General features: G+C 36.6%; 1 protein-coding gene across 2 annotated transcripts in view; it reads left to right on the top strand.

Moving 5' to 3' along the window:
* The window catches only part of ASPM (assembly factor for spindle microtubules), a 75,864-nt gene that overhangs the window by 22,070 nt on the left and 27,897 nt on the right, over nt 1-25,897 (top strand). Inside the window, exons 8-17 of one of the 2 annotated variants that reach the window (XM_002760606.7) lie at nt 3,109-3,250; nt 3,922-4,052; nt 4,884-5,059; nt 7,995-8,140; nt 8,232-8,317; nt 8,832-9,053; nt 10,867-11,074; nt 11,170-11,312; nt 11,428-11,556; nt 15,436-15,630. In XM_002760606.7, the coding sequence (XP_002760652.4) occupies nt 3,109-3,250; nt 3,922-4,052; nt 4,884-5,059; nt 7,995-8,140; nt 8,232-8,317; nt 8,832-9,053; nt 10,867-11,074; nt 11,170-11,312; nt 11,428-11,556; nt 15,436-15,630 (1,578 nt within the window). The remainder of the gene's footprint in view (nt 1-3,108; nt 3,251-3,921; nt 4,053-4,883; nt 5,060-7,994; nt 8,141-8,231; nt 8,318-8,831; nt 9,054-10,866; nt 11,075-11,169; nt 11,313-11,427; nt 11,557-15,435; nt 15,631-25,897) is intronic. The other variant, XM_017966522.4, reaches the window with a different exon arrangement.

Raw genomic sequence — 25,897 nt, 5'->3', positions numbered from 1 at the left:
GCAATTGAGTGTTGGCTTGTCTTGCTAGGTGGGGGAAATTTTCCTGGATGATGCCCTGAAGAGTATTTTCCAGCTTGGATTCATTCTCTTCGTCCCCTTCTGGTACACCTATCAAACGTAGGTTAGGTCTTTTCACATAGTCCCACATTTCTTGGAGACTTTGTTCATTCCTTTTTGCGCTTTTTTCCCTGATCTTGGTTTCTCGTTTTATTTCATTGAGTTGGTCTTCGACTTCGGATATTCTTTCTTCTGCTTGGTCAATTCGGCTATTGAAACTTGTGTTTGCTTCGCGAAGTTCTCGTATTGTGTTTTTCAGCTCCTTTAATTCATTCATATTCCTCTCTAAGGTATCCATTCTTGTTATCATTTCCTCGAATCTTTTTTCAAATCTTTTTTCAAGGTTCTTAGTTTCTTTGCATTGATTTAATACATGATCTTTTAGCTCACAAAAGTTTCTCATTATCCATCTTCTGAAGTCTAATTCCGTCATTTCGTCACAGTCATTCTCCGTCCAGCTTTGCTCCCTTGCTGGTGAGGAGTTTTGGTCCTTTCTAGGAGGCGAGGTGTTCTGGTTTTGGGTGTTTTCCTCCTTTTTGCGCTGGTTTCTTCCCATCTTTGTGGATTTGTCTGCTGGTCGTCTGCGTAGTTGCTGACTTTTCGTTTGGGTCTCTGAGTGGACACCCAGAATGTTGATGATGAAGTATTTCTGTTGCTTGATTTTCCTTCTACCAGTCTAGCCCCTTCGCTGTACGACTACTGAGGTCCGCTCCAGACCCTGCTTGTCTGGGGTGCACCTCTAGTAGCTGTGGCACAGCGAGGGATGCTACCAGTTTCTTTTTCTGCTCTCTTTGTCCCAGGATGGTGCCTGCCTAATGTCAGTCTTTTGGATATAGAGGGGTCAGGGAGCTGCTTGAGGAGACAGTTTGTACTTTATAGGGGTTTAATTGCTGGGCTGTGCACTCTGTTGTTCATTCAGGGCTGTTAGGCTGCTATGTTTTATTCTGCTGCAACAGAGCTCATTAAAAAAACCCCTTTTTTTTTTTTTTTTTTTTTTTTTTTCTCAAATGCTCTGTGTTGAGGGGTTTGGGCTTTATTTTTGGATGTCCGATCAGGTGTCCTGCCCAGCTAGAAGGCAGACTAGCCACTGTTTGGCTGTCGAGGCTCCGCCCTGCTGTTGTGTGATTCGCGCTGTTCCTGCCGGCTCTGCTGTGGTCTCCGCCACGCCCTGCGGTCGAGTCTCTTCGTTGTAGCGTGTTGCCTCAGCAACGGCAGGCTGCGTCAGCAGTGGGCGTGTATCTCAGTAGTGACGGGTTGCCTCGGCAATGGCTGGCTGCGTCAGCAATGGGCGTGTATCTCAGTTGGGGCGGGTTGCCTCGGCAACGGCTGGCTGCATCAGCAGTGGGCGTGTATCTCAGTTGGGGTGGGTTGCCTCGGTAGTGGTGGACGCCCCTCCCCCACAGAGCTTCTCGGACCGTCTGCTCGGGATAGTTTGAAATCACGGTTTTGTTCGTCCCACTGGGTATCCCAATCCCTGCAATCCCCTGGGCTGGCCTACTGTCCAAGTCTCGTTCAGTCTCAAGTCCAGCCCTCTCAAGTCTCAGGTTGCCGGTTCAACAGGGCACCCAGACAAGCGCGCCCTGTGGGGATTGCTGGGTAGGGCCGGCTGCCGCCGCCCCGGCTGCCGGCTTTGCCAGGCAGACCTACTGCCTGGCGTCCCGTGTCTTTTTTATACTTGGGAGTTTCCCCGTTCTGTGGGCAACAGAGATCAGTCTGGAAATGCCGCTCTGACTCACTGTTTGCGGATTCAACGAGAAGAGCTCCAATCCTGGGTTGTTCTCACAGCGCCATCTTGAGTCCTCCCGGTTTCTTACCTTCTTAATGTAGGATCTCTCATTACGATTTTAATTTATTCCAGGTTTTGGAATAGAAGAGTCTTTGGGACTGAACAGGATCTTTGTAATAATCTGGCTTTTATATTATCAATTAATTGAGGCCCAGAGAGAATAAATAATAGGCTTACTGTGGCTACACAGCATTATGGTGTCATTGCTGGGATTTCTTATTTCAATTCCAGTATCCCCCTTTAAATAGTTGACAAATTACATATCAACTGGCTCTGCCTCACATGTGAAACAATTCTGGAACCTCAATAGAAGTAGAGTCCCCATATTTGGGACATAGCTTTTTTGTGGCAGAAATAAAATCAAGAACTTTGGGTGGAATCTTGCAATGCTTTTTGAAACCTCTTCGATGTAATTTGTATCATCTCCACCCACATTCCTTGGGCCGAAACGCATTATCTGGCTAAGCACAAACTAGGTAGGACTGTATTAACCTCCCACATGTCATAGCGAATTTATGGCAGGTGGTAGGGATGTATAATCTTTTTACAGGTACCTTATTACTATACCCTAGGATTCTGTAAATAAATGGCCATGACCTTTGATGATTTTAAGAAAGTTTCAAAGGCCAAAAAAAAGTAAATAAAGATAAATACCTCTATTTTGGTAGGTATTAATATTTTTCCATTGTTTAATCTTTATATTTTGTCAATGTAGGGTCACAGAATTTGATTTTTTTTAAGTTTATTTCTAATTGCTTTAAAAATTATTAATAAGCAAGCTAATGTTAAACTAATTTCATATATAAGTCATTGATTGTAAACATCTGAACTTTCCAAATTATCTTAGATGATTTGCAGATGTTTTTCTACCTTGATAACTATTATAAAAATTAGAATATTTAGATTTCTGTCATATTTTCATGATGTACTTAATGGGACAGTTAAAAATAAATTTGAACAACATGCCTGTATTTGATAGTTATTTAACGTAAATGAAAAAATTAAAATGGGAATATTGCTTGTCAGATAATTAAGACTATCTTAGTCCTGAGCTTTGCCATTTTTCATTATAAAGTATACCATATACACTAAAAACTACATAAATTATATATGCTTAGTTTAAAGAGGTTATTTAGCAAATAACCATGTCATTTAAAAAGAAGGACTCTGCCAGTTCCCGAGGTTATGGTCTGTCATTCCTCAGTCACATCCCTTTGTTTCTTAGAGATAGCATAATTCTGACTTTGGCTTTAACTTCTTTGTAGACAGTTTATGGAGAACTCATATCTTTGGAAGATAACAGTGATGTCACAGGATTAGCTGTGTTTATTCTGAATCGCTTACTTTGGAATCCTGATATAGCAGCTGAGTATAGACATCCCACTGTTCCTCATCTGTATAGAGATGGTAAGTATCTCTGCCTCTCCTACATTCTCTCCACACTACACATAAAGGCTTCTTGTCATTCTTCCTGTTTCTATTTACATTTTCCTTTCTCAAAGAAACCAATCTAATCTCTGTTTGTAGTACTTCCCCTTCCTCCACCCTCATTCCCCATCAATTCCTCCATCACTGTTTATAATTCTATTTGCGGTCTCTACCCATTTTTCCTCCCAGTAGGTTGTAAGTCATATGGGGGTCACATTTGTTGTAGTGTGCTACTATATTTCTAGCACCTATGATAGTGCTGCATATCGTAGGTATTCATTAAATATTTGCTGAGTAAGACCTACTAAATCTCTTGATGCCTCTGTGCCTGTTTCCTCATCTATAAATTGAAAATATTAAGTGGTATGTACCTGTCCCATAGAGCAATTGGGAGGAATACATGGAGTTATACACATAAAGCACTAAAAAAGGCATGTAGTGTTTTATTTGTGCTAGCTGCCCCCGCTTTTTTTAACTAACACATTATTATCATTATCATATTTTAAGGTGAAACCTACCGCATGTAGTGTTTTATTTGTGCTAGCTGCCCCCGCTTTTTTTAACTAACACATTATTATCATTATCATATTTTAAGGTGAAACCTACCTTTCATAGATTAACTTGCTATGCTTTTTTGTACTTTGTTTAAGGTCATGAAGAAGCTTTGTCCAAATTCACCTTGAAAAAGTTATTGTTGTTGGTCTGTTTTCTTGATTATGCTAAAATTTCCAGACTCATTGATCATGATCCTTGTCTCTTTTGTAAAGATGCTGAATTCAAGGTATGGTTTTCATTTTATGCTTTATATTTTGTATTTCCCATTTAAGAATTTTTCTTGCTTTTATAGTATATTTTCTCTTTAGGAAAAAAAAAATTAGTTTTCCAAAGAATAATACTCAGGGGAGTAATATGGGAATGCCTGTCTAGTGAGTTCGTTCCATCAGTAATTCTGACCATCCCTGATTTTTATTGATTTACCTTTAACCAGCACATCATCGTTACTCTTAATTTTGACTTGAAAAATGGATTAAACTATGTTTCTAAAAATTTAATTTTGGGGAAAATTTCCTTCCTAATTTTGAGGTAGCATATTATCAAATTAATGATAGTTTTTATTTTTTTATTTTGACGGAGTCTCACTCTGTTGCTCAGGCTGAAGTATAGTGGCGTGATCTTGGCTCACTACAACCTCTGCCTCCAGGGATCAAGTGATTCTTCTGCCTGAGCCTCCTGAGTAGCTGGGGCTACAGGCATGTGCCACCATGCCCAACTAATTCTTGTATTTTTAGTAGAGATGGGGTTTTGCCATGTTGGCCAGGCTGGTTTCAAGCTCTTGACCTTGTGCTCCACCCGCCTCTGCCTCCCAAAGTGCTGGGATTACGGGCATGAGGCACTGTACCTGGCCAATGCTAGTATTTATAGTGTATTATTATGAGCAACTTTTAGAAAGGTCTTAAGTTGGAAATGTATGCAATTTACATTATTAATGTATAATATGAAACTATTTTTATATTAGTATTTTATTTTTATATGTACATATGATTTGGAGGATTGTTTTTATTATAAGCAAAATTATACTGGAATATAATATCTGGGACTTATTTCTTTATAGGCAAGTAAAGAAATTCTTTTGGCTTTTTCAAGAGATTTCCTAAGTGGTCAAGGTGACCTTTCCCGTCACCTTGGCTTATTGGGATTACCTGTTAACCATGTTCAGACACCATTTGATGAATTTGATTTTGCTGTTACAAATCTTGCTGTAGACTTGCAGTGTGGTGTGCGCCTTGTGTAAGTATAAGAAATAGAATTATTTTGCTTAATGGAGTAGACTAATATTTTCTGGAAAACACTTTTTTTATAATTATTCAATCTTGCTCTTTCAGTAGTAGAATAAATTTAGTATTGAAAAAATTATCGTTTCTTTTTTGGGGAAATGGTGCATCAGTGTTTTTAGTAGTGTCGACCTTGTTTTACATAAGAGGAAAATGAGATGAAGTGGTAGAATAGATTGCCCAAGTTTTCCACAGTGGAATCGCGACATAAACTCAAGAGTCTGACTTCACATTACACAGTATTTCCTCAGTAACAAACTGGAATGCTCAAAATTGGCTTTGGTATGTATAATGGATAGCCAGTTTTGCTTGGGAAGGAATGGACTTTAGCATTTTGCCATGATTCATGATTGGCCTCTTCAGGATACCTGGGTTGGAGATACTCATTTTATTTCTAGGGAACTCTCCAAAATGTGTTACATCCTTATCAGGGAAGCACTTTTGGGGTCAAGGCAAGAGATTTCTTTAAAGCAATGAAAGTTTTTTTCTCTGTGTATTTAGGAAATTGTTATGCCTCAAAACAGCTAGTTGAATGTTGGTGTATGGGAAGCATAGGTTTAATTGTCTTTGTAAAATATCTCTGCTATAGTTAAAACTTAACCAAATTTTTTACCTGACCCTGGTACATTTTTGTCAGATTTTAAATTGCTTATATTGTAGCTAAAATTAATTGCAGGCAGTCTTCATGTTAAAATTCAAATTGTTTAAAAACTCAACTGAATAGGAAAGTTCTTTGGATATACTTTTAAATTTCTTTGTTTCTACTAAAGATAACTTTAGAGTATCAACTAAAAGCCTTACATCCATGTCACATGGAAACTCATTGAAGGAACTGAATATTTACAGAAACAGAACAGAAGAGAAAACTCTGGGACATAAATGTTTTCATATATTTGAAGAACTGTCTTATAGTCAAAAGTGATTAGATTGTTTATTGCCAAGCAAAATAACTATGCATGAACGATGAAAGTTTCAGGAAGATCAATGTGGGTTTGGCATAAAAACTTGCCAATATTCAGACATGTGTAGAAAGAAAGCAGTTCATAGTTATGGAAGGTTCAAGCAGAGGTCAGAGGACCAGTTGGCTAGAATGAAGGAATTCTTTGACATTTATGAGGACGAGATCCTAGATTTTTATGAATCCCCAGTTTTTCAAAAACAATTTACATGTCCTTTGCTTTCTTTTATGCTTAATTTCCATGAACATTCTTTTCTTTCTGATGAGTATTCTCATCAGTTAATAGTCTTTTGAACATTACTACAGCTTTGTCTCACTTGAGCAATTCCATACAAGCTAAGATTATTTTGTTTAAAATATTTCACGTTATTTTTTTAGTTGGTTAATTTGTTTATTCCATAAATTCAAGTCACCACATCAATATTATGGCCAATAGGAATTCATGTTTTTATACTTTTTCCACTTTCTAGGAGGAACAAGGATTGGTTTAATGCTGAGTGCTATTTTTCCACAAAGAAAGCCCCCCATCCCTATTTTTTTTTTTTCCTGTGGCGGAGTCTCGCCCTGTCGCCCAGGCTGGAGTGCAATGGGGTGATCTTGGGTCACTGCCTCTGCCTCCTGGGTTCAAGCAATTCTCCTGCCTCAGCCCCACGAGTCGCTGGGACTATAGGCGTGCACCACCACGTCTGCCTAATTTTTGTATATTTTTAGTGGAGATGGAAAAATACAAAAATTTTGAGGTTTCACCATGTTGGCCAGGCTCATCTGGAACTCTTAATCTCAGGTGATCCACCCACCTTGGCCTCCCGAAGTGCTAGGATTACAAGCGTGAGCCACCAGACTCTGCCAGAAAGCCCATTTTTATGCTTTTACAGGAGTTACTGAGGACTTAGAAATGTTGGATGTTGATGTTATTTAGTCAGCTAGGAATTCTAAGTAGTTAAGAGATCGATCTTGCATAACCAAATTTCTGTTTTGTTAAGTGTCAAGAAAATGACTGTTTCATAGATCTTTAAGTCATTTGAGAATGCTTTGTAATGGTTATTCTATTAATGCTATGGGTGATGGGTTGGTCTACAACTGATTGGATGTTTGGCCTAGAATTAATAAGTCTCTTTCTAGCCTTTAGAAACTGTGGTTCTATAAGTAATTCTGCCAGCTTTTTGTTAAGACAGAAATCAGTTGGGGCTTGCTTTTTTCTGGGGAAATATTAACTATTGTCTAGTGAATAAAATGCTAGTGGTCAACCAATATGAGGGGTTTGAATTCTAACTGTGGTATACTTGTCTTTGTTAGGTACTCAAATATTTGTATAGTAACTAGGTACATATATATATATATATATATATATATATATACACCTATGTATATTATTTATATATAGTATATATATATTACGTAAATATATAAAGGAATTATTGTGGAAACTAGTAAAACTGGATTGTATTTCTCATCTTAGTATTGCCATTACCAGCTCTATGACCATCGGCAATTCGTTTAAGTTCTATGGGCCTTAGTTTCTTCATCTAACAATATCTAATTGTGGGCTTTACCATGATAACTAAAATAAGAAAAGAAACCACTTCTTGATATGTAGAATATAGTACATCGCAATAAATAAATGTGCTTCCTCTCTGCTCTACATCTTTCCTTTCTTCTTCTCTGTAGAGCCCTGTTTGTTCATGTATGCATTTATGTGTGTATGTCTTATTTTCTTATCATCTGTTCACGTAATTCAATCCCAGACTTAAAATAAGAACTCTACTTGCCAACTATGGAGCAACAGAGTTTCGAGATACTTTTTGAAGTCTTGCTTATCAGAAAGCCCTTAAACTGCTGGGATTTATGTGGGAAATAACTATATTTCAATGAAGGGTTTTTTCCATATATATTTTTATATAACAATTTCATCTGAACATTTTATTACTGCTAGGCGAGCTATGGAACTTCTCACACAGAACTGGGATCTCTCAAAGAAACTCAGGATTCCAGCAATAGGTCGTCTTCAAAAGATGCACAATGTTGACATTGTTCTTCAAGTTCTTAAATCACGAGGAATTGAATTAAGTGATGAGCATGGTAAGAACTGAGTAGAGCTAAAACTTATTCTCCTCACTGAATATTGATATGTGCATATATTATTGCTAATGGACAACCTTTTCTTTTATAGGAAATACAATTCTGTCTAAGGATATTGTGGATAGGCACAGAGAAAAAACTCTCCAGTTGCTTTGGAAAATAGCGTTTGCTTTCCAGGTATTATATATTTGGTACATCTTGTACTTTTTATCAATTTTGAATACTGATTTAAAAAACACTTTGAATCTAATAAATAATAACAATAAGTATCATTTAATAACATTTATTTTGCCCCAGGAACTGTGATATATGCTTTATACATATATATATTTAATTCTAATCTTCACCACATACCTGCAAAGTAGGTGTTAAGTCTACCTCTCCGATGAGGAAACTGAAACTACAGTTTACATCATTGATAAATCCCATGTGGCCCCAAATCTCATGTTCTTAACCACTGAACATTTTATCACTTCAGTGTGGATGGTATTTGCCTTTGGGGAAAAAAAAGGGGGGACTGTTTTGTACTTATATATCCATTTCAGTCACTTTATTTTCTTTGATTTTTTAACTTTCTGGTTTAAAAAATCTATACTTTCTTTAAAAAGATGATAATTACTTTTATTTCTGTGGGTCAAAAATAATATCTGGAAAATATAAAGGCATTTATCTTTTTTTGTGTTTGTTTTAGGTGAATATTTCTCTTAATTTAGATCAATTAAAGGAAGAAATTGCCTTTCTAAAACACACAAAGAGTATAAAGAAAACAATATCTCTACTATCATGCCATTCTGATACTCTTACTAATAAGAAAAAAGGCAAAAGGGATAGTGGTTCATTTGAACAATATGGTGAAAACATAAAGTTATTGATGGATTGGGTAAATGCTGTTTGTGCCTTCTATAATAAAAAGGTACGTTTCTTTGTTTTTGTTTAACCCAATATATTTTAATAAATTTTGTTGAAAGTCAGTTACACTTAATGCATAAAGTCTTTTCTTCAATTTCTTAGTTCATCTGTGTAAGCAAACTTTTCCTCAAATGAGTAAATGTGTTGTATACCATAGTTCATCTAATCTGTCACTAACTGTATGATATATGATAATTTTATCACTAAGAAAAGAAAAATATGCCCTAGATGGAAGTCTTAATAGAAGATGCTTGCGTAGAACTGGGACATAAAAGGATCGTATCCTTATGAAGGTCAATTCAAATAAGCCCACATGCAGAAAGGGACAACCAAGAACTTACCACTAGATAGAGGAAGAAAAACCAAATTTTAGTCATTCTATAATCATTTGTTAGGTTGATATTGTATTTCTTTATGAAGTGTACTTCTTAATGTAAATATGTGAAAAAATTTGCCGTAAACACATGGATAAACTATCTGGTAACAAATAAAAAAACAAAGTGATACAGGGTATATGTAGCAAAATATGATAAACCTTGCAATATGGTTATACTTTGAGGAAGTTATTAGTAGGAAAAATGTTACACATATGGATAATCTTTTATGTTTTAACTAAATACTGGAGAGCCAAAGTCGGTATTAATTAATTCCACATTTGGAATTTGCATACTAGCTAAAATTTCTTTTTAATGTCAAAAAATAGTAGTTGCAGCATTTTGTGGTCATTCATTGACACGTGTGAATGCCTACTTACTCATTCCCAGTTGATGTCAAACAAGGTGACACTATGTCTTTTTGTTTCAGCTCTTGCACGGTGTCCTTTTTGGAACCTATTTAGCATTGTGCTTTTTTGCATCTTTTGTGCTTGTTGTTGGTGATTTTCCTGTTTAAAATGGCCTTCAAGTATAGTAATTAAGTCCTGTCTAGTGTTCTTAGAAGACTGTGATGTGCCTTTATACAGAAAATATATGCGTTAAATAATTTTAATGCAGGCATGAATTATGGGGCTGTTGGCCACGAGTTTAATGTTATTGAATCAGAAACACACATAAAACAAGGTTATGTGTGGATTGGTTGACAAATATGTTATAACTAGAGGTTCACAGGACACTATCTCTGTATTTCCCCTCTGTGATGGTTCAGCATTCACAAATTTAGTTTTCACAAATGAGAGTCCACTCTCATTGCTAATTGTTGTAGTTTCCTAAGACTACCAGAGCAAATTACTACAAACTACGTGGCTTAAAGTAGAAATTTATTCTGTCACAGTTCCAAAGGTTAGAAGTCTGAAATCAGGCCAGGCACGGTGGCTCACGCCTATAATCCCAGCAACTTTGGGAGACTGAGGCGGGTGGATCACGAGGTCAAGAGATCGAGACCATCCTGGTCAACAAGATGAAATCCCATCTCTACTAAAAATACAAAAACTAGCTGGGCATGGTGGTGCGCACCTGTAGTCCCAGCTACTCGGGAGGCTGAGGCAGGAGAATTGCCTGAACCCAGGAGGCGGAGGTTGCGGTGAGCCGAGATTGTGCCATTGCACTCCAGTCTGGGTAACAGCGAAACTCCGTCTCAAAAAAAAAGAAGTCTGAAGTGAAGGTGTTGGATGTGCCATACTCTCACATAATGTTCTAGGGGAGAGTCTGTTTTACTTCTTTCTCTTAAATGTTAGAGGTTACCAGTCAAACTTGCCATTTCTTGACTTGTAGATTTGTCACTCCAGTCTCTTGCTCTATCATTCGCAGGTATTCTGCAAACCATTGTATCTATATTACTTTCTAAATGCAGTTAATTGTTTTTCTGGTATTTTCATTCAGGTGGAGAATTTTACGGTGTCTTTCTCAGACGGCCGTGTGTTATGTTACCTGATCCACCATTACCATCCTTGCTATGTGCCATTTGATGCTATATGTCAGCGTACTACTCAAACTGTGGAATGTATGCAAACTGGTTCAGTGGTATTAAATTCATCATCTGAATCTGATGAAAGTTCTCTGGATATGTCTCTTAAGGCATTTGATCAGGGTTAGTCCCTTTTTGTTAATTAACTTTTCTGATTCTTTGCCATGTCTGATTTGGGGCTACAACTATCTAATTTCTCTTTTCCTCCTGCGTAATAGAAAATACTTCAGAACTATACAAAGAGCTCCTAGAAAATGAAAAGAAAAATTTTCATTTGATTAGGTCTGCAGTTAGAGACCTTGGTGGAATACCTGCTATGATTAATCATTCAGATATGTCAAATACAATTCCAGATGAAAAGGTAAATAAAAGAAGAGTTTCTTAATTAATAATTCAATAAGAGTCCCAGAAGATGATAGTGAGTACTGTATTCTCTGTTGACATTCTGTTTTTATCTTTTGTGGTTTTTATTTTAGGTGGTTATTACCTATTTGTCATTTCTTTGTGCAAGGCTTTTGGATCTTCGTAAAGAAATAAGAGCTGCTCGACTCATACAAACGACATGGAGAAAATATAAACTAAAAACAGATCTCAAACGCCATCAGGTACTCCTAGAATATGAAACCACTATAGTGTGAATTATACTTTAAAAGATATCAGTTGATTGATTTTTGACACAATTTTAAATTTTACTGATGTATGACTTCATTAAGATAAATTCAGTAATTGTGTATATATATTTTGGGTTGGGGAAGTGTGAGTATTTCTCCCTAATTGCTAATATTCTTTTCACTTGATATGTCTTCCAGTCTCTGTCCACTTCTTCACTTAATCTGTTCCAGGGGAAGAGGAATAACTTAATCTGCTTTTTAAATTTGTGAGGAATGCATAGGGATGGTTGACTCAGCCCTTTCTTTCCTCTTACTGGAGTCTATCCTGCCTCTAAAAAGCAGGAGCTTTTCATTAATTTTTTATTCTGTGCTCTGTGAGGCTTGACCTCAAGTAGTGCTGCCTGGGCCTGGGCATCAAGTGTCTGATTTTGTGATTTAATTAGTAAACTTATTTTTTTTGCCATGAAGCTGTCTTCTAGTTTATCCTTTATTGGTTTTAAAAGTGGTATTTTGGTTTCTACTATTAATATTTCAAAATGCTAAGATCTGGGCATAAGAATAGAGTTGTCATTTATTGTTTCCCTTTGTGACCTCAATAGTACAAAAATGTCATTAATGTGAAAAAGTTTTCTTAAGTTCTGAGAAAATTGTTACTTTTAATAATCTAAGAAATGCTCTCCTTGATCAAGTTGAACAAGTATTTCAATCGTTTTGTCTCCCTATTCCATCTACTAATTAGCATTATATTTCTTTATTTGGAAAACTTAAAAAAGCAGCCATGCCTAATAAAATTCATCATAAATATTTCAGAAATATGTTCCATCCAATATTCCTTCTCAAGTATGAAATATGCATCTGTGATACAGTTCTTGGTAGCTGTGTAAAACAGCTAAATTTTGGCAACTTTTAAACAGAATATATGTTTTTTCATACCACATCAAACTTGGAATTAAGACTAATTGAAATAATCTGCTTTTGCCCTATTCAAAGTCTTCATAGTAACATTTGGGAAATAGGCAGTATCTTAACATTCAGGAATGGTCTTTTCTGCTACTCCATATGCTCTGTGCCCTTTAGTGCCCCTCAACTCAGGATCTGCCTCCCTACCTACATATCACTTGGAGAATAACTTCCTGAAAACTTTCCTAAAACAATTCCCCTAGGAGCTTCCAACAGTTCTAGCGGAATTGTTTTAGGAAAAATTTCAGGAACGTGCCTCTCCTGGCCAGTCCTCAAGCTATTTGATTCACCCTTTGAATATTGCATTAAATGAGAGTTTTAGAATTACAAGAGATAAAATATATATGCATTCTGCTTTTATATTCTGCTCAAGATAGCCTTCAATTAATCAGATTTTTTTTCTTTTGGAGACAAGGTCTCTCACTCTGTTACCCAGGCAGGAGTGCAATTGCACGATCTTAGCTCACTTCAAATTTTGCCTTCTGGGTTCAAGCAATTCTTGTGCCTCAGCCTCCTGAGGAACTGGGATTATAGGTGCATGCCACCACACCCAGCTACTTTTTTTTTTTTTGGTAGAGACAGGGTTTCACTGCGTTGCTTAAGCTGGTCTCGAACTCCTGGCCTGAAGTGATCTGCCTGACTTTGTCTCCCACCATGCTGGGATTATATGCATGAGCCACTGCACCCGGCCTTAATCAGATATTAACTGTAGAATTTCTCAGCTTTTTGCTGGTGACATTCCTTTTCTTGATTTCTTTAATGCAAATAGTAGAAGTTTTCATTTTTTGAAGGACTAAATTAATAGAAATTTTTAGACTTATGGTTAAACTTCTTGGACCCAGTCAGACCACTACTTCTCTCCTTTCTCTTGGTGACCGTACTCCCTCTTTATACAATTACCTCACATCCAATTATATCTTTCCATTTTCAATTTAGAACACTAAGCAACAGGCTCCCTATGTTATTACAAGCTACTAAACATATAAACATTAACTTGAGATAGCTATTTTTCAGGTTTTATATTTTGCTTTTATGTTATTATACTTTACATAAAGCTGTTAATAATGGAGTGGCTCAAACTGACGGAAAAACTTTGGCAGGTGGCTAAAATTACCTGATGAACTATTTAAGCATCCCCTGGTACATTACAGCTCTCTGTTTTTCCTGTCAACCAACAGCCATAAACTTCAAAGCAAAAGAAGTCCTAGAATTTGGCCCTATATATGTGAGGCAAGATAAAAGAAATAAACTTGTACCTAGCTGCCTCAACAACAGTATGATTAAAAAGGTTCAATGACCACAGGCATGGAAACCTTTATCATCAGTGTATGTCAATTTTCAAATAGTTGCTAAATTTGGTAATATACTTGCCTCTTCTAATTTCTTTGTTTTTCATCTTTAACGTCTCTAATGGCATGTAAAGTTATATTTTAGTTCTGTAGAGATGATGTAAAAACCGAGTGAAGTTACAATATACTTGAGCCTATTTTGTCCATGAATGCCCTGACCCTTGCAGCTTTTGACTCAAATGTGATATACTTCTGAACTGTGACATTTGAAAATTTTATTTATTTATTCTAATAGCGGTGTGCTTTTAACTTGAGCCTCTACAGCCTAAAGGCCATAGGTTTCATAAGGGCATTGACAATGGTGTTAGATGACTTAATCAGCTTGTTATACACATAATTCCCCCAGCCCAATTTTAGAATTGTTTACTCTTTTTCCCTATAGGAATGATCCAATATATAGCCCTTACCATTGTCTAGTATTTGTGTTTCAATCTATTGGTTTATATGTAAAAATAAGTTTGATTATTTCCATAACTGTTATTGATTAATAACAGTTTGATTGTGTTCTAGTATTGTACAATTTTCATGCACAGATGACATCCACTGATTGTTATTAATTAATAATTGGAATTATAGGTAATCTCTGTGTAGAGCCTACCCTTGCATGGTGGACTGTCTCAGATAGCAGCACAAAACATTGCAGACATGCCTGCCCTAAGTTTTTCCTTTCCACCAGAGGAAATAATTGATTTCTAGTCTCCAATTCCAATGAAGTAAAGTGATAAATCTAGTGTTGGACAGTATAGCAAAGTTACTTTAAAGCCAAACTTACTGGTTCAAATCCTGGCTGTATTCCCAGTAAACTAACAAACTACTTCACTCATTGCCTCAGTTTTCTGCTGATCCTAAGAGTAGTATTTGTCCATTTGTTTCTTATGTTGGTTGGTGTGAGATTTAAATGGGTTATTCATGAAGTGTTCAGAATGGTGCTGGACATAGAATATGTTATTATTTATAACAATTTATTATCAGAAGTAACAAATAGAGATGTGGGGGGTACTGCCCTCTTAACGTAACTGGGGAGCTGGCTCCTCTTTGACCTTAATCCAAACTATACTCTTTCTCTTGAGCCTCTATGGCCTAAAGCCACAATGTATTCTGTGCTAAAGGAGTAGGTATTTTGTTTCTCCCCTTTAGTGTTTTGCTTTGTTCAAATCCTTAGAATTCTCTAACATTTCTTTTTTCATACAATCCACCCCTTTACTAAAAGTCAATCATGAATTCAGTGGACCCATATCAGAGAAACATATTACATTACACTTCAAATGGCCTTTATTTTATTCCTGAGAATCTGTGATAGAGCAAACCTGTATGATCTTTATCGTAGACTATTTCTTAGGAATCTTTGTTTCATCATGCAAATATATCTGCAAGCCAACCTTATTAGCCCTTTCGACATGTCTAGAATTATCAGTATTCCAAAGATGAACAACAGAAGTGATGGGGGTGTTTTATTTCCAGGATGAATTTGATTGACGTTTGACACACAATTATCTTACAAAGAATAATTTAAGGTTTTAACAGACTGTTTAATTTACATTTGCTGACTTTTTTTTAATTTAAGAAAAGAGAGAAAGCTGCAAGAATTATTCAATCAACTGTAATCAATTTCCTAACAAAACAAAGATTGAGAAAAAAACTTAATGCAGCACTTATCATTCAGAAATATTGGCGAAGAGTCTTAGCACAGGAAAAATTATTAATGTTAAAAAAGGAAAAGCTGGAAAGAGTTCAAAATAAAGCAGCATCACTTATTCAGGTATAGTATCCTGGACTAATATTTTAATTTAAAAAATTTTAATGACTTTTTTAAGAAAGCAAAATGTGATGAAGTTTTCAATGATTATATTTTAGTAATCTTTATCTAATACTTAATTTAATGAATATTTAGTACCTGAAAAACTTTATGGTGTTCCGCAGAAGGCTGAAACATAACTGAAATGCATTTGCTCTGAAAAAGCAAACATTCTAATTCTATACCTCTCGCTGTCTTCTTTGTTGCATCTTCTACTCTATGGAACGTGCTGGCATACTCAACCATTCTGCTTTGTATATCCACGTAACCAACCAGGTTCTCTTTTTATCTTTGCCATGAGTCCTGGAAAATCCAGTTGGTTGGCATGTAATGGAAATCCACTTAGTTGGCATGTAAAGTGCTTATACTTAGTCTATAGAATACTTACTTTTTTTTTTTAGGAAAAAATATGTCATATCGACTTTAGATAATAGATATTATCTTTACATCTTTGTAAGTTTTTCATATTAAATAATATTTTAATAACATTCGATGAATTATTTAAATTTACTATTTGTAAACACCATTGAAGCTTCACTCCATACATGTATCTGTTTTATAAATTTGAAAGTTTTTTATCTGGCTATCATTGATAAATGAGAGGTTCTCTGACTTAAATAATTGTCCTTTTGAACCTTTTTTAAAAATGTAAAATGCTACATGTAGAAAATTGTCCAAAATAAAAATATAGGGCCTAATGATTTTTCACAAAATGAATAGCAATGTAAAACCACATAGGCCAAGAAATTGCCAGTGTAGCAAAAGGCATTTTTCAATTAATTCTCCCATTCCAGCTCATTTACCATTATGCTAATCATGCCATTTTCCTGTGTTTTCTTTCAACACTATAATTTAGTTTTCTTTTCGAATTGTTATAGATGGGTTCAAACCATATAAATTCTTTCATATGACAACATTACATACATTTTTGAGATTTATCAGTGTTGTTGAGTATAGCTGTAGTTTAATTTTTTTTTTATTTAGCATTCTGCACTATACTTGATCTGTTCTATTGCTGATGAACATTTGGCTTTCCTGTTTTGAGCTATTATGATTAAAGGCTTTATGAACATGTCTTTTGGTTTGAAATGTATTCATCTGTTCAATTGTACTAGGAATACAGTTGTTCTTGAGGTATACGGGCATACCTCGTTTTATTGCTCTTTGTATTATTGTGCTTTGCAGCTATTGAGTGTTTTATGAATTGAAGGTTTGTGGCAATCCTGTGTTAAGCAAGTCTATCAACATGTTTTCCAACAGGATATGCTCACTTTGTGTTTGTGTCGTGTTTTGGTAATTCTCACAATATTTCAAACTTTTTCATTAATACTACATCTGTTATGGTAATATGAGGTTAATGATCTTTCATAGGAAGTTTGAGTGGTCTAGATAGAAGATGAAACCAGCCACAACATTCCCCTAAGCCAAAGCCTAATCCAGAGAAGGCCCTAACTCTATTCAGTTCTACAAAGACTGACCGAAGTAAGGAAGCTGCAAAAATTTTGAAGCTAGCAGAGAGTGGTTCATGAGGTTTAAGAAAATAAGCTATCCCCATAACATTAAAGGGCAGGGTAAAGCAGCAAGTGCGAATAGAGAAGCTGCAGCAAGTTATCCAGAAGATCTAGCTAAGATCATTAATAAAAGTGGCTACACATTCAATCTAGACAAAACAGACTTCTATTTAAAAAGATGCCATCTACGACTTTCACATCTAGAAAGGAGAAATGAATTTCTAGCTTCAAAGACTCAAAGGAGTGGTTTACTCTCTTGTTAGGAGTTAATGCAACTGGTGACTTTAAGTTAAAGCCAATGTTTGTTTATTCTTCTGAAAAATCCTAGGACCCTTAAGAATTAAGCTAAATGTACTCTGACTGTACACTATAAATGGAACAACAAAGCCTAGATGACAGTACATTTGTTTATAGCAGGGTTTACTGAATATTCTAAGTCCATTGTTGAGACCTACTACTCAGAAAAGTAGATTCCTTTTAAAATATTACTGTTCATTGACAGTGCACCTGGTCATGGACAGGGACATGGACAAGGAGACAACTGTTGTTTTCATGCCTGCTAACACAACATCCATTCTGCAGTCCATGGATAAAAATTAATTTGACTTCTAGGTCTTTTTTTTTTTTTTTTTTTTTGAGACAGAGTTTCGCTCTTGTTACCCAGGCTGGAGTGCAATGGCGGGATCTCGGCTCACTGCAACCTCCACTTCCTGGGTTCAGGCAATTCTCCTGCCTCAGCCACCCGAGTAGCTGGGATTACAGGCACGCGCCACCATGCCCAGCTAATTTTTTGTATTTTTAGTAGAGACGGGGTTTCACCATGTTGACCAGGATGTCTTGATCTCTTGACCTCGTGATCCACCCACCTCGGCCTCCCAAAGTGCTGGGATTACAGGGACTTTTAAGTCTTATTATTTAAAAAATACATTTTTGTAAGGCTACAGCTGCAATATATGGTGATTCCTTTGATGGATCTGGATAAAGTAAATTGAAAACCTTCTGCAGCTGCTCGGGAGTCTGAGGCAGGAGAATTGCCTGAACCCAGGAGGCAGAGATTGCGGTGAGCCGAGATCGCGCCATTGCACTCCAGCCTGGGTAACGAGAGAGAAACTCTGTCTCAAAAAAAAAAAGAAAACCTTCTGGAAAGGATTCATCATTTTAGGTGACATCAAAAACTTTAATGATTCATAGGAGGAGGTCAAAATATCAGCATTAACAGGAGTTTGGAATAAGTTGATTCCAACCAAATTTTATGAATGACTTTGATGGGTTAAAGATTTCACTGGATTAAGTAACTGTAGATTTAATAGAAATAGCTAGAGAACTAGAATTAGAAGTGCTGCCTGAGGATGTGACTGAATTGCAGCAATTCGAACAGCTGAGCAGTTGCTTCTTACAGAGGAGCAAAGAAAGTGGTTTCTTGAAATGGGATCTATTCCTGGTAGCCAAGTATGGTAGCTCATTCCTATAATCTCATCGACTTGGGAGGCTGAGGTAGTGGGGATGACTTGAGGCTAGGAGTTTGAAAACAGCCTGGGCAACAAAGTGAAACTCTATTTAAAAATCAAAATAAGCTGGGCACGATGGCTCATGCCTGTAATCCCAAGCACTTTGGGAGGCCAAAGCAGGGAGATCCTGTGAGGTCAGGAGTTCAAGATCAGCCTGGCCAACATGGAGAAACCCCATCTCCACTAAAAGTACAGAAATTAGCGAGGTGTGGGGGCACATTCCTGTAATTTCAGCTTCTCAGGAGGCTGTAGGAGAATTGCTTGAATCCAGGAGGTGGAGGTTGCAAGTGAGCTGAGATCACATCATTGCACTATAGCCTGGGTGACAGAGCAAGACTCCATCTCCAAAATTTAAAAAGTAAATAAAATAAAATAATTAGCCAAGTGTGGTGGCACACCCCTATATTTCCAGCTACTCAGAAGGTTGAGGTGGAGGACCCTGGGAGTTCAAGGCAGCAGTGAGCTATAATTGCACCACTGCACTCCAGCCTGGGTGACACAGTGAGACCTCGAGTGTTAAAAAAAAATGTGTGTGTGTGTGTATACATTTTGTAAAATTTATAACAGTATATAAATTTAGTTGATAAAGCAGCAGTAGGGTTTGAGAGGATTGACCCCAATTTTAAAAGAATCTCTACTATGAGTAAAATGCTAGTAAGTGGCATTTCATGCTATGGAGCAATCTTTTCTGAATAAGGAGTCAGTCAATGCAGCAAACTTTATTGTCTTATTCTTAAAAAATTGCCAAAGCTACCTTCAGTAACCATCATTCTGATTAGTAAGCAGCCGTCAACATTGAGCCGTCTCAATGTCTACCAAAAAGATTCCAATTTGCTGAAGGCTCACATGGTTCTTAGCATTTTTAGCGGTTTAGTAGTTTTAAATTTAGGTATGTACATTGCAGGTTTTTACACATAATGCTTTTGTACACTTAATAGGCTATAATATAGTGTAAATATGACTTCTGTATGCATTGGGAAACCAGAAATTTGTGTGACTGACTCGCTGTATTATAATATTTGCTTTATTGTGGTGGTGTGGAACTGAACCTGCAATATCTTCGAGGTATGCCTGAATATATTTCAACTGTAGTATACACTGCCGAAGAGTTTTTTAAAGTATTTGTAAAGATTTAAAACCCACCAGTTGTTTTTGACCATTCACCTAACTTCATGTCTGCCTTAACATTTGGAAATTAATTTTAGCCATTCTGGTGATTTTGTGGTAGTATTTAGAGGAGTTTAATTCAAATTTTCTTTATTAATGATGTTGAACAACTTTCCATTTTGGAAATCTCTTGTGAAGTATTATTTTGAGCATCTTTTTAAACTTTTTGTTTGCCTTCATGTGGATTTGTAAATAACTTGATATTATGATTGTTATCAGGCCTCTATTTGATATGTGTGTTATGTCTTCTCCCAGGCTATACCTTACTGCTTTATATCTTACTAATGAAATTTCTTGTTTTTATTTTATGCTTAGTATTTTTTTATGTAGCATTTAAGGAGTGTTTCTTTATCTTAAAGCCTTGTAGATGAACTCCTATGTTATACTCTACAGACATTAATGTTTTGTCTTTCTCATTTTGATCTCACTTAAAATTTATTTTTTAGATGATTTGTTTTTTGAGGACATTTAAAAAGGATATATGGATATCCAGTTGTTTCACCATGTTTTACTGAAATGACCATCCTTGCCCTGTTGCTATGCTACCTTTGATATATGTGTTATATTCTCTTTTTTCTTCTACTTTTAAATTCCAGGGGTATGTAAACAGATATGTTACATGGGTAAATTGCATGTCACCGAGCCTTAGTGTACAAATGATACTGTCACCCAGGTAGTGAGCAGAGTACCTGATAGTCTTCTAACCCACACTTCCCTCTGACTCTCCCCTATCAACAGTCCCGGTGTCTGTTGTTCCCGTCTTTGTGTTCATATCTATTCAGTGTTTAGCTCCCATTCATAAGTGAGAATATGTGATATTTGTTTTTCTGTTCCTGTGTTATTTCACTTAGGACAACGGCTCCCAGCTGCATGCAAATTACTGCAAATGACATAATTTCTTTTTTAATGGCCGCATATATTCCATCATGCTTATGTGATACATTTCCTTTTTTTGAAAACTTTACTTTTATTTTAGGTTTGGGGTACATATGCAAGTTTGTTATGTGAACCCCCAAAATTTGAGACAGATCTCAATTATTTTAGAAAGTTTATTTTGCCAAAGTTGAGGATGTGCACTTATGACACTGCATCAGGAAGTCCTGACGTGCCCAAGGTGATCAGGGCACAGCTTGGTTTTACACATTTTAGGGAGACGTGAGACGTCAATCAATATATGTAAGAAGTACATGGGTTCACTCTGGAAAGTCAGGACAACTTGAAGCAAAGGCAGGAAGACCCCAAGTAAGAGGTGGCTTCCAGGTCACAGATAGGTGAGAGACAAACAGTTGCATTGTTTTGAATTTCTGATTAGCCTTTCCAAAGGAGGCATCAGATAAGCATTTACTTCACTGAGCACAGGGATAACTGAATAGAATGGGAGGCAGGTTTGCCCTAAGCAGTTTCCAGCTTGAGTTTTTCTTTTAGCTTACTGATTTTGGGGGGGGCCAGTTTATTTTCCTTTCACAGTTATATAGGTAGACTTGTGTCATGGGGGTTTGTTGTATGGAATATTTTGTTAGCCAAGTATTAAGCCTAGTATCCATTAGTTAATCTTCCTGATCCTCTCCCTCCCCCCACCCACATGGGTGGAGCTGGAGGCCATTACCCTTAGCAAACCAATACAGGAACAGAAAACCACCCTCCAGTAGGCCCCAGTGTGTGTTGTTTCCCTTTACGTGTCCATGTGTTCTCATCATTTAGCTCCCACTTACAAATGAGAACCATGTACAGTATTTGGTTTTCTGTTCCTGTGTTAGTTTGCTAAGGATAATGGCCTCCAGTTCCATCCATGTCCCTGCAAAGGTCATGAACTCATTCTTTTTTTTTATGGCTCCATAGTATTCCATGATGTATATACACCACATTTTCTTTATCTTGTCTGTCATTGATGGACATTTAGGTTTATACCATGCCATTGCTTTTGTGAATATTGCTGCAGTGAACATCATGCTTCCTTCTTTATGACAGAACAATTTCTATTCCTTTGGGTAAATACTTATTAATAGGATTGCTGGGTTGAATGGTATTTCTGATTTTAGGTCTTTGAGGAATCACCACACTGTCTTCCAAAATGGTTGAACTAATGTATACTCCCACCAACAGTGTATAAGCATTCCTTTTTCTCTACAACCTCACCAGCATCTCATTTTTTGACTTTTTAATAATGGCCATTATGACTGGTGTGAGATTGTGTCTCATTGTGGTTTTGATTTGCATTTCTAATGATCAATTATGTTGACCTTTTTTCGTAGGATACACTGGTGTGTATGTGCCACGTTTTCTTTATCCAATCCACTGTTGATGGATGTCTTGGTTGATTCCATGTGTTTGCTATTGTGAATAGTTCTGTGACGAGCATATGAATCCATGTGTCTTTTTGGTGGAATGAGTTCTTTTCCTTTGGGTATATACCCAGTAGTGGGATTGCTGGATCAAATGGAAGTTCTATTTTAAGTTATTTGAGAAATCTCCAAATTGATTTTCACAGTGACTGAACTAATTTACATTTCCACCAGTGGCATATGTGTTCTCTTTTCTCTGTAACCTTTCCAGCATCTGTTTTTTGACTTTTTAATAATAACCATTCTGGCTGGGGTCACAGGGTATCTCACTGTGGTTCTGATTTACATTTTTGTGATGTTTAGTGATGATGAATATTTTTTCATAGATTTGTTGGCCACATATGTGTCTTTTTCTTTTGAAAGGTGTCCATGTCCTTTGCCCATTTTTTAATGGGGCTGTTTTTTCTTTTTTGAATTGTTTAAGTTCCTAATAGATGCTGGATATTAGACCTTTGTTAGATAATGTTGTTTGCAAATATTTTCTCCCATTCTGTAGGTTGTCTGTTTATTCTGTTGATCATTTATTTGCTGTGCAGAAGCCCTTTAGTTTAATTAGGTCCCATTTGTCATTTATTTATTTATTTTTTATACTTTAAGTTCTGAGGCACATGTACACAATGTGTTGGTTTGTTACATAGATATACACATGCATGGTGGTTTGCTGCATCCACCCCCCTGTCATCTACATTAGGTATTTCTCCTAATGTTATCCCTCTCCAATCCCCCCTACTCTCTGCTATCCCTCACCTAGCCACTCTACCCCGCCCCGGACAGGCCCCAGTGTGTGATGTTCCCTTCCCTGTGTCCATGTGTCCTTGTTGTTCAACACTCACTTATGAGTGAGAACATGCAGTGTTTGGTTTTCTGTTCTTGTGTCAGTTTGCTGAGAATGATGGTTTACAGCTTCGTCCATGTCCCTACAAAGGACATGAACTCACCCTTGGCTGCGTAGTATTCCATGGTGTATAGTTACCACATTTCTTAAATCCAGTCTGTTGTTGATGGGCATTTGGATGGGTTCCAAGTCTTTGCTATTGTAAACAGTGCTGCAATAAACATACATGTGCATGTCTTTATAACAGAATGATTTATAATCCTTTGGCTATATACCCAGTAACGGGATTGCTGGCTCAAATAGAATTTCTATTTCTAGATCCTTGAGGAATTGCTACACTGTATTCCACAATGGTTGAACTAATTTACACTCCCACCAACAGTGTAAAAGTGTTCCTATTTCTCCACATCCTCTCCAGCATCCTGACTTTTTAACGTTTGCCATCCTAATTGGGATGAGATGGTATCTCAATGTGGTTTTGATTTGCATTCCTCTAATGACCAGTAATGACCTTTTTTTAATGTTTTTTGGCTACATAAATGACTTCTTTTGAGAAGTGTCTGTTCATATCCTTCAGCCACTTTTTGATAGGGTCGTTTGTTTTTTTCTTGTAACTTTTTTTAAGTTCTTTGTAGATTCTGGATATTAGCCCTTTGTCAGATGGGTAGATTGCAAAAGATTTTTTACGTTCTCTTGGTTTTGTTCACTCTAATGATAGTGTTTCTTTTGCTGTGCAGAAACTCTTAAGTTTAATTAGATCCCATTTGTCTATTTTGGTTTTTGTTGCCATTGCTTATGGTGTTTTAGGCATGAAGTCCTTGCCTATGCCTATGTCCTGAATGATTTTGCCTGGGTTTTTCTTATAGGATTTTTATGGTGTTAGGTTTTGTGTTTAAATCTTTAATCCATCTGGAGTTAATTTTTTAAATAAGGTGTAAGGAAGTGATCCAGTTTCCGCTTTCTGCATCTGGCTAGCCAGTTTTCCCAACACCATTTATTAAACAGGTGATCCTTTCCTCATTGCTTGTTTTTGTGAGGTTTGTCAAAAATCTGATGGTTGTAGATGTGTGGCATCACTTCTGAGGCCTCTGTTCTGTTCCATTGGTTGATATCTCTGTTTTGATAACAGTACCATGCTGTTTTGATTACTGTAGCCTTGTAGTATAGTTTGAAATCAGGTAGTGTGATGCCTCCAGCTTTGTTTTTTGTTTGTTGGTTTTGCTTAGGACTGTCTTGGCTATCCAGGCTCTTTTTTGGTTCTATTTGAAGTTTAAGGTGGTTTTTTCCAATTCTGTGAAGAAAGTCAATGGTAGCTTGATAAGGATAGCATTGAATCTATAAATTAGTTTGAGCAGTATGGCCATTTTCACAATATTGATTCTTCCTAACCATGAACATGGAATATTTTTCCATCTGTTTTGTCCTCTCTTATTTCCTTGAGTAGTGGTTTGTAGTTCTCCTTGAAGAGGTCCTTCACATGTCTTGTTAGTTGCATTCCTAGGTATTTTATTCTCTTTGTAGCAATTGTGAATGGCAGCTCGTTCTTGATTTGGCTCTCTTTAAGTCTGTTATTAGTATATAGGAATACCTGTGATTTTTACACATTGATTTTGTATCCTGAGACTTTGCTGAAGTTGCTTATCAGCTTAAGGAGATTTTGGGCTGAGACAATGGGGTCTTCTGAATATACAATCATGTCATCTGCAAATAGAGACAATTTGACTTCCTCTCTTCCTAACTGAATACCTTTATTTCTTTTTCTTGCCTGATTGCCCTGACCAGAACTTCCAATGCTGTGTTGAATAGGAGTGGTGAGAGAGGACATCCTTGTCTTATGCCAGTTTTCAAAGGGAATGCTTCCAGTTTTTGCCCGTTCAGTATGATATTGGCTGTGATATGAGTTTGTCATAAATAGCTCTTATTATTTTGAGATACGTTCCTTCAATACCTTGTTTATTGAGAGGTTTTAGCATAAAGGACTGTTGAATTTTGTCAAAAGCCTTCTCTGCATGTGTTGAGATAATCATGTGGTTTTTGTCTTTGGTTCTGTTTATGTGATGGATTATGTTTATAGATTTGCATATGTTGAACCAACCTTGCATCCCAAAGATGAGGCCTACTTGATCGTGTTGGATAAGCTTTTTGATGTGCTGTTGGATTCAGTTTGCTAGTATTTTACTGAGGATTTTCACATCAAAGTTCCTCTTGGATATTGGCCTGAAATAAGCTTTTTTTGTTGTGTCTGCCAGGTTTAGGCATTACAATGATATTGGTCTCATAGAATGAGTTAGGGAGAATTTGCACTTTTTGTATTGTGTGGAATAGTTTCAGAAAGAATGGGACCAGCTCCTCTTTGTACCTATGGTAGAATTGGGCTGTGAACCCATCTGATCCTGGACTTTTTTTTTGCAGGTAGGCTATTAATTGCTGCCTCAATTTCAGACCTTGTTATTGGTCTATTCAGGGATTCAACTTCTTCCTGGTTTAGTCTTGGGAGGGTGTAAGTGTCCAGGAATTTATCCATTTCTTCTAGATTTATTGGTTTATGTGTATAGAAGTGTTTATAGTAATCTCTGATAGTTTGTATTTCTGTGAGATTGGTGGTGATATCCCCTTTATCATTTTTTATTGCATCTATTTGATTTTTCTCTTTTTTGTTTTATTAGTCTGGCTAGCAGTCTATTTATTTTGTAGATCTTTTCAATAAGCTAGCTCCTAGATTTATTGATATTTTGAAGGTTTTTTTGTGTGTGTCTCTAGCTCCTTCAGTTCTGCTCTGATCTTTGTTATTTCTTGTCTTCTGCTAGCTTTTGAATTTGTTTGATCTTGCTCCTCTAGTTCTCTTAATTGTGATGTCAGGGTGTTGAT

This window comes from Callithrix jacchus, chromosome 19 (genome assembly GCF_049354715.1).
Source record: "Callithrix jacchus isolate 240 chromosome 19, calJac240_pri, whole genome shotgun sequence".
In the NCBI taxonomy this organism is placed as follows: domain Eukaryota; kingdom Metazoa; phylum Chordata; class Mammalia; order Primates; family Cebidae; genus Callithrix; species Callithrix jacchus.
Note: the sequence above shows the minus strand (reverse complement) of the source record. Positions and strands in the feature narration are given on the sequence as shown.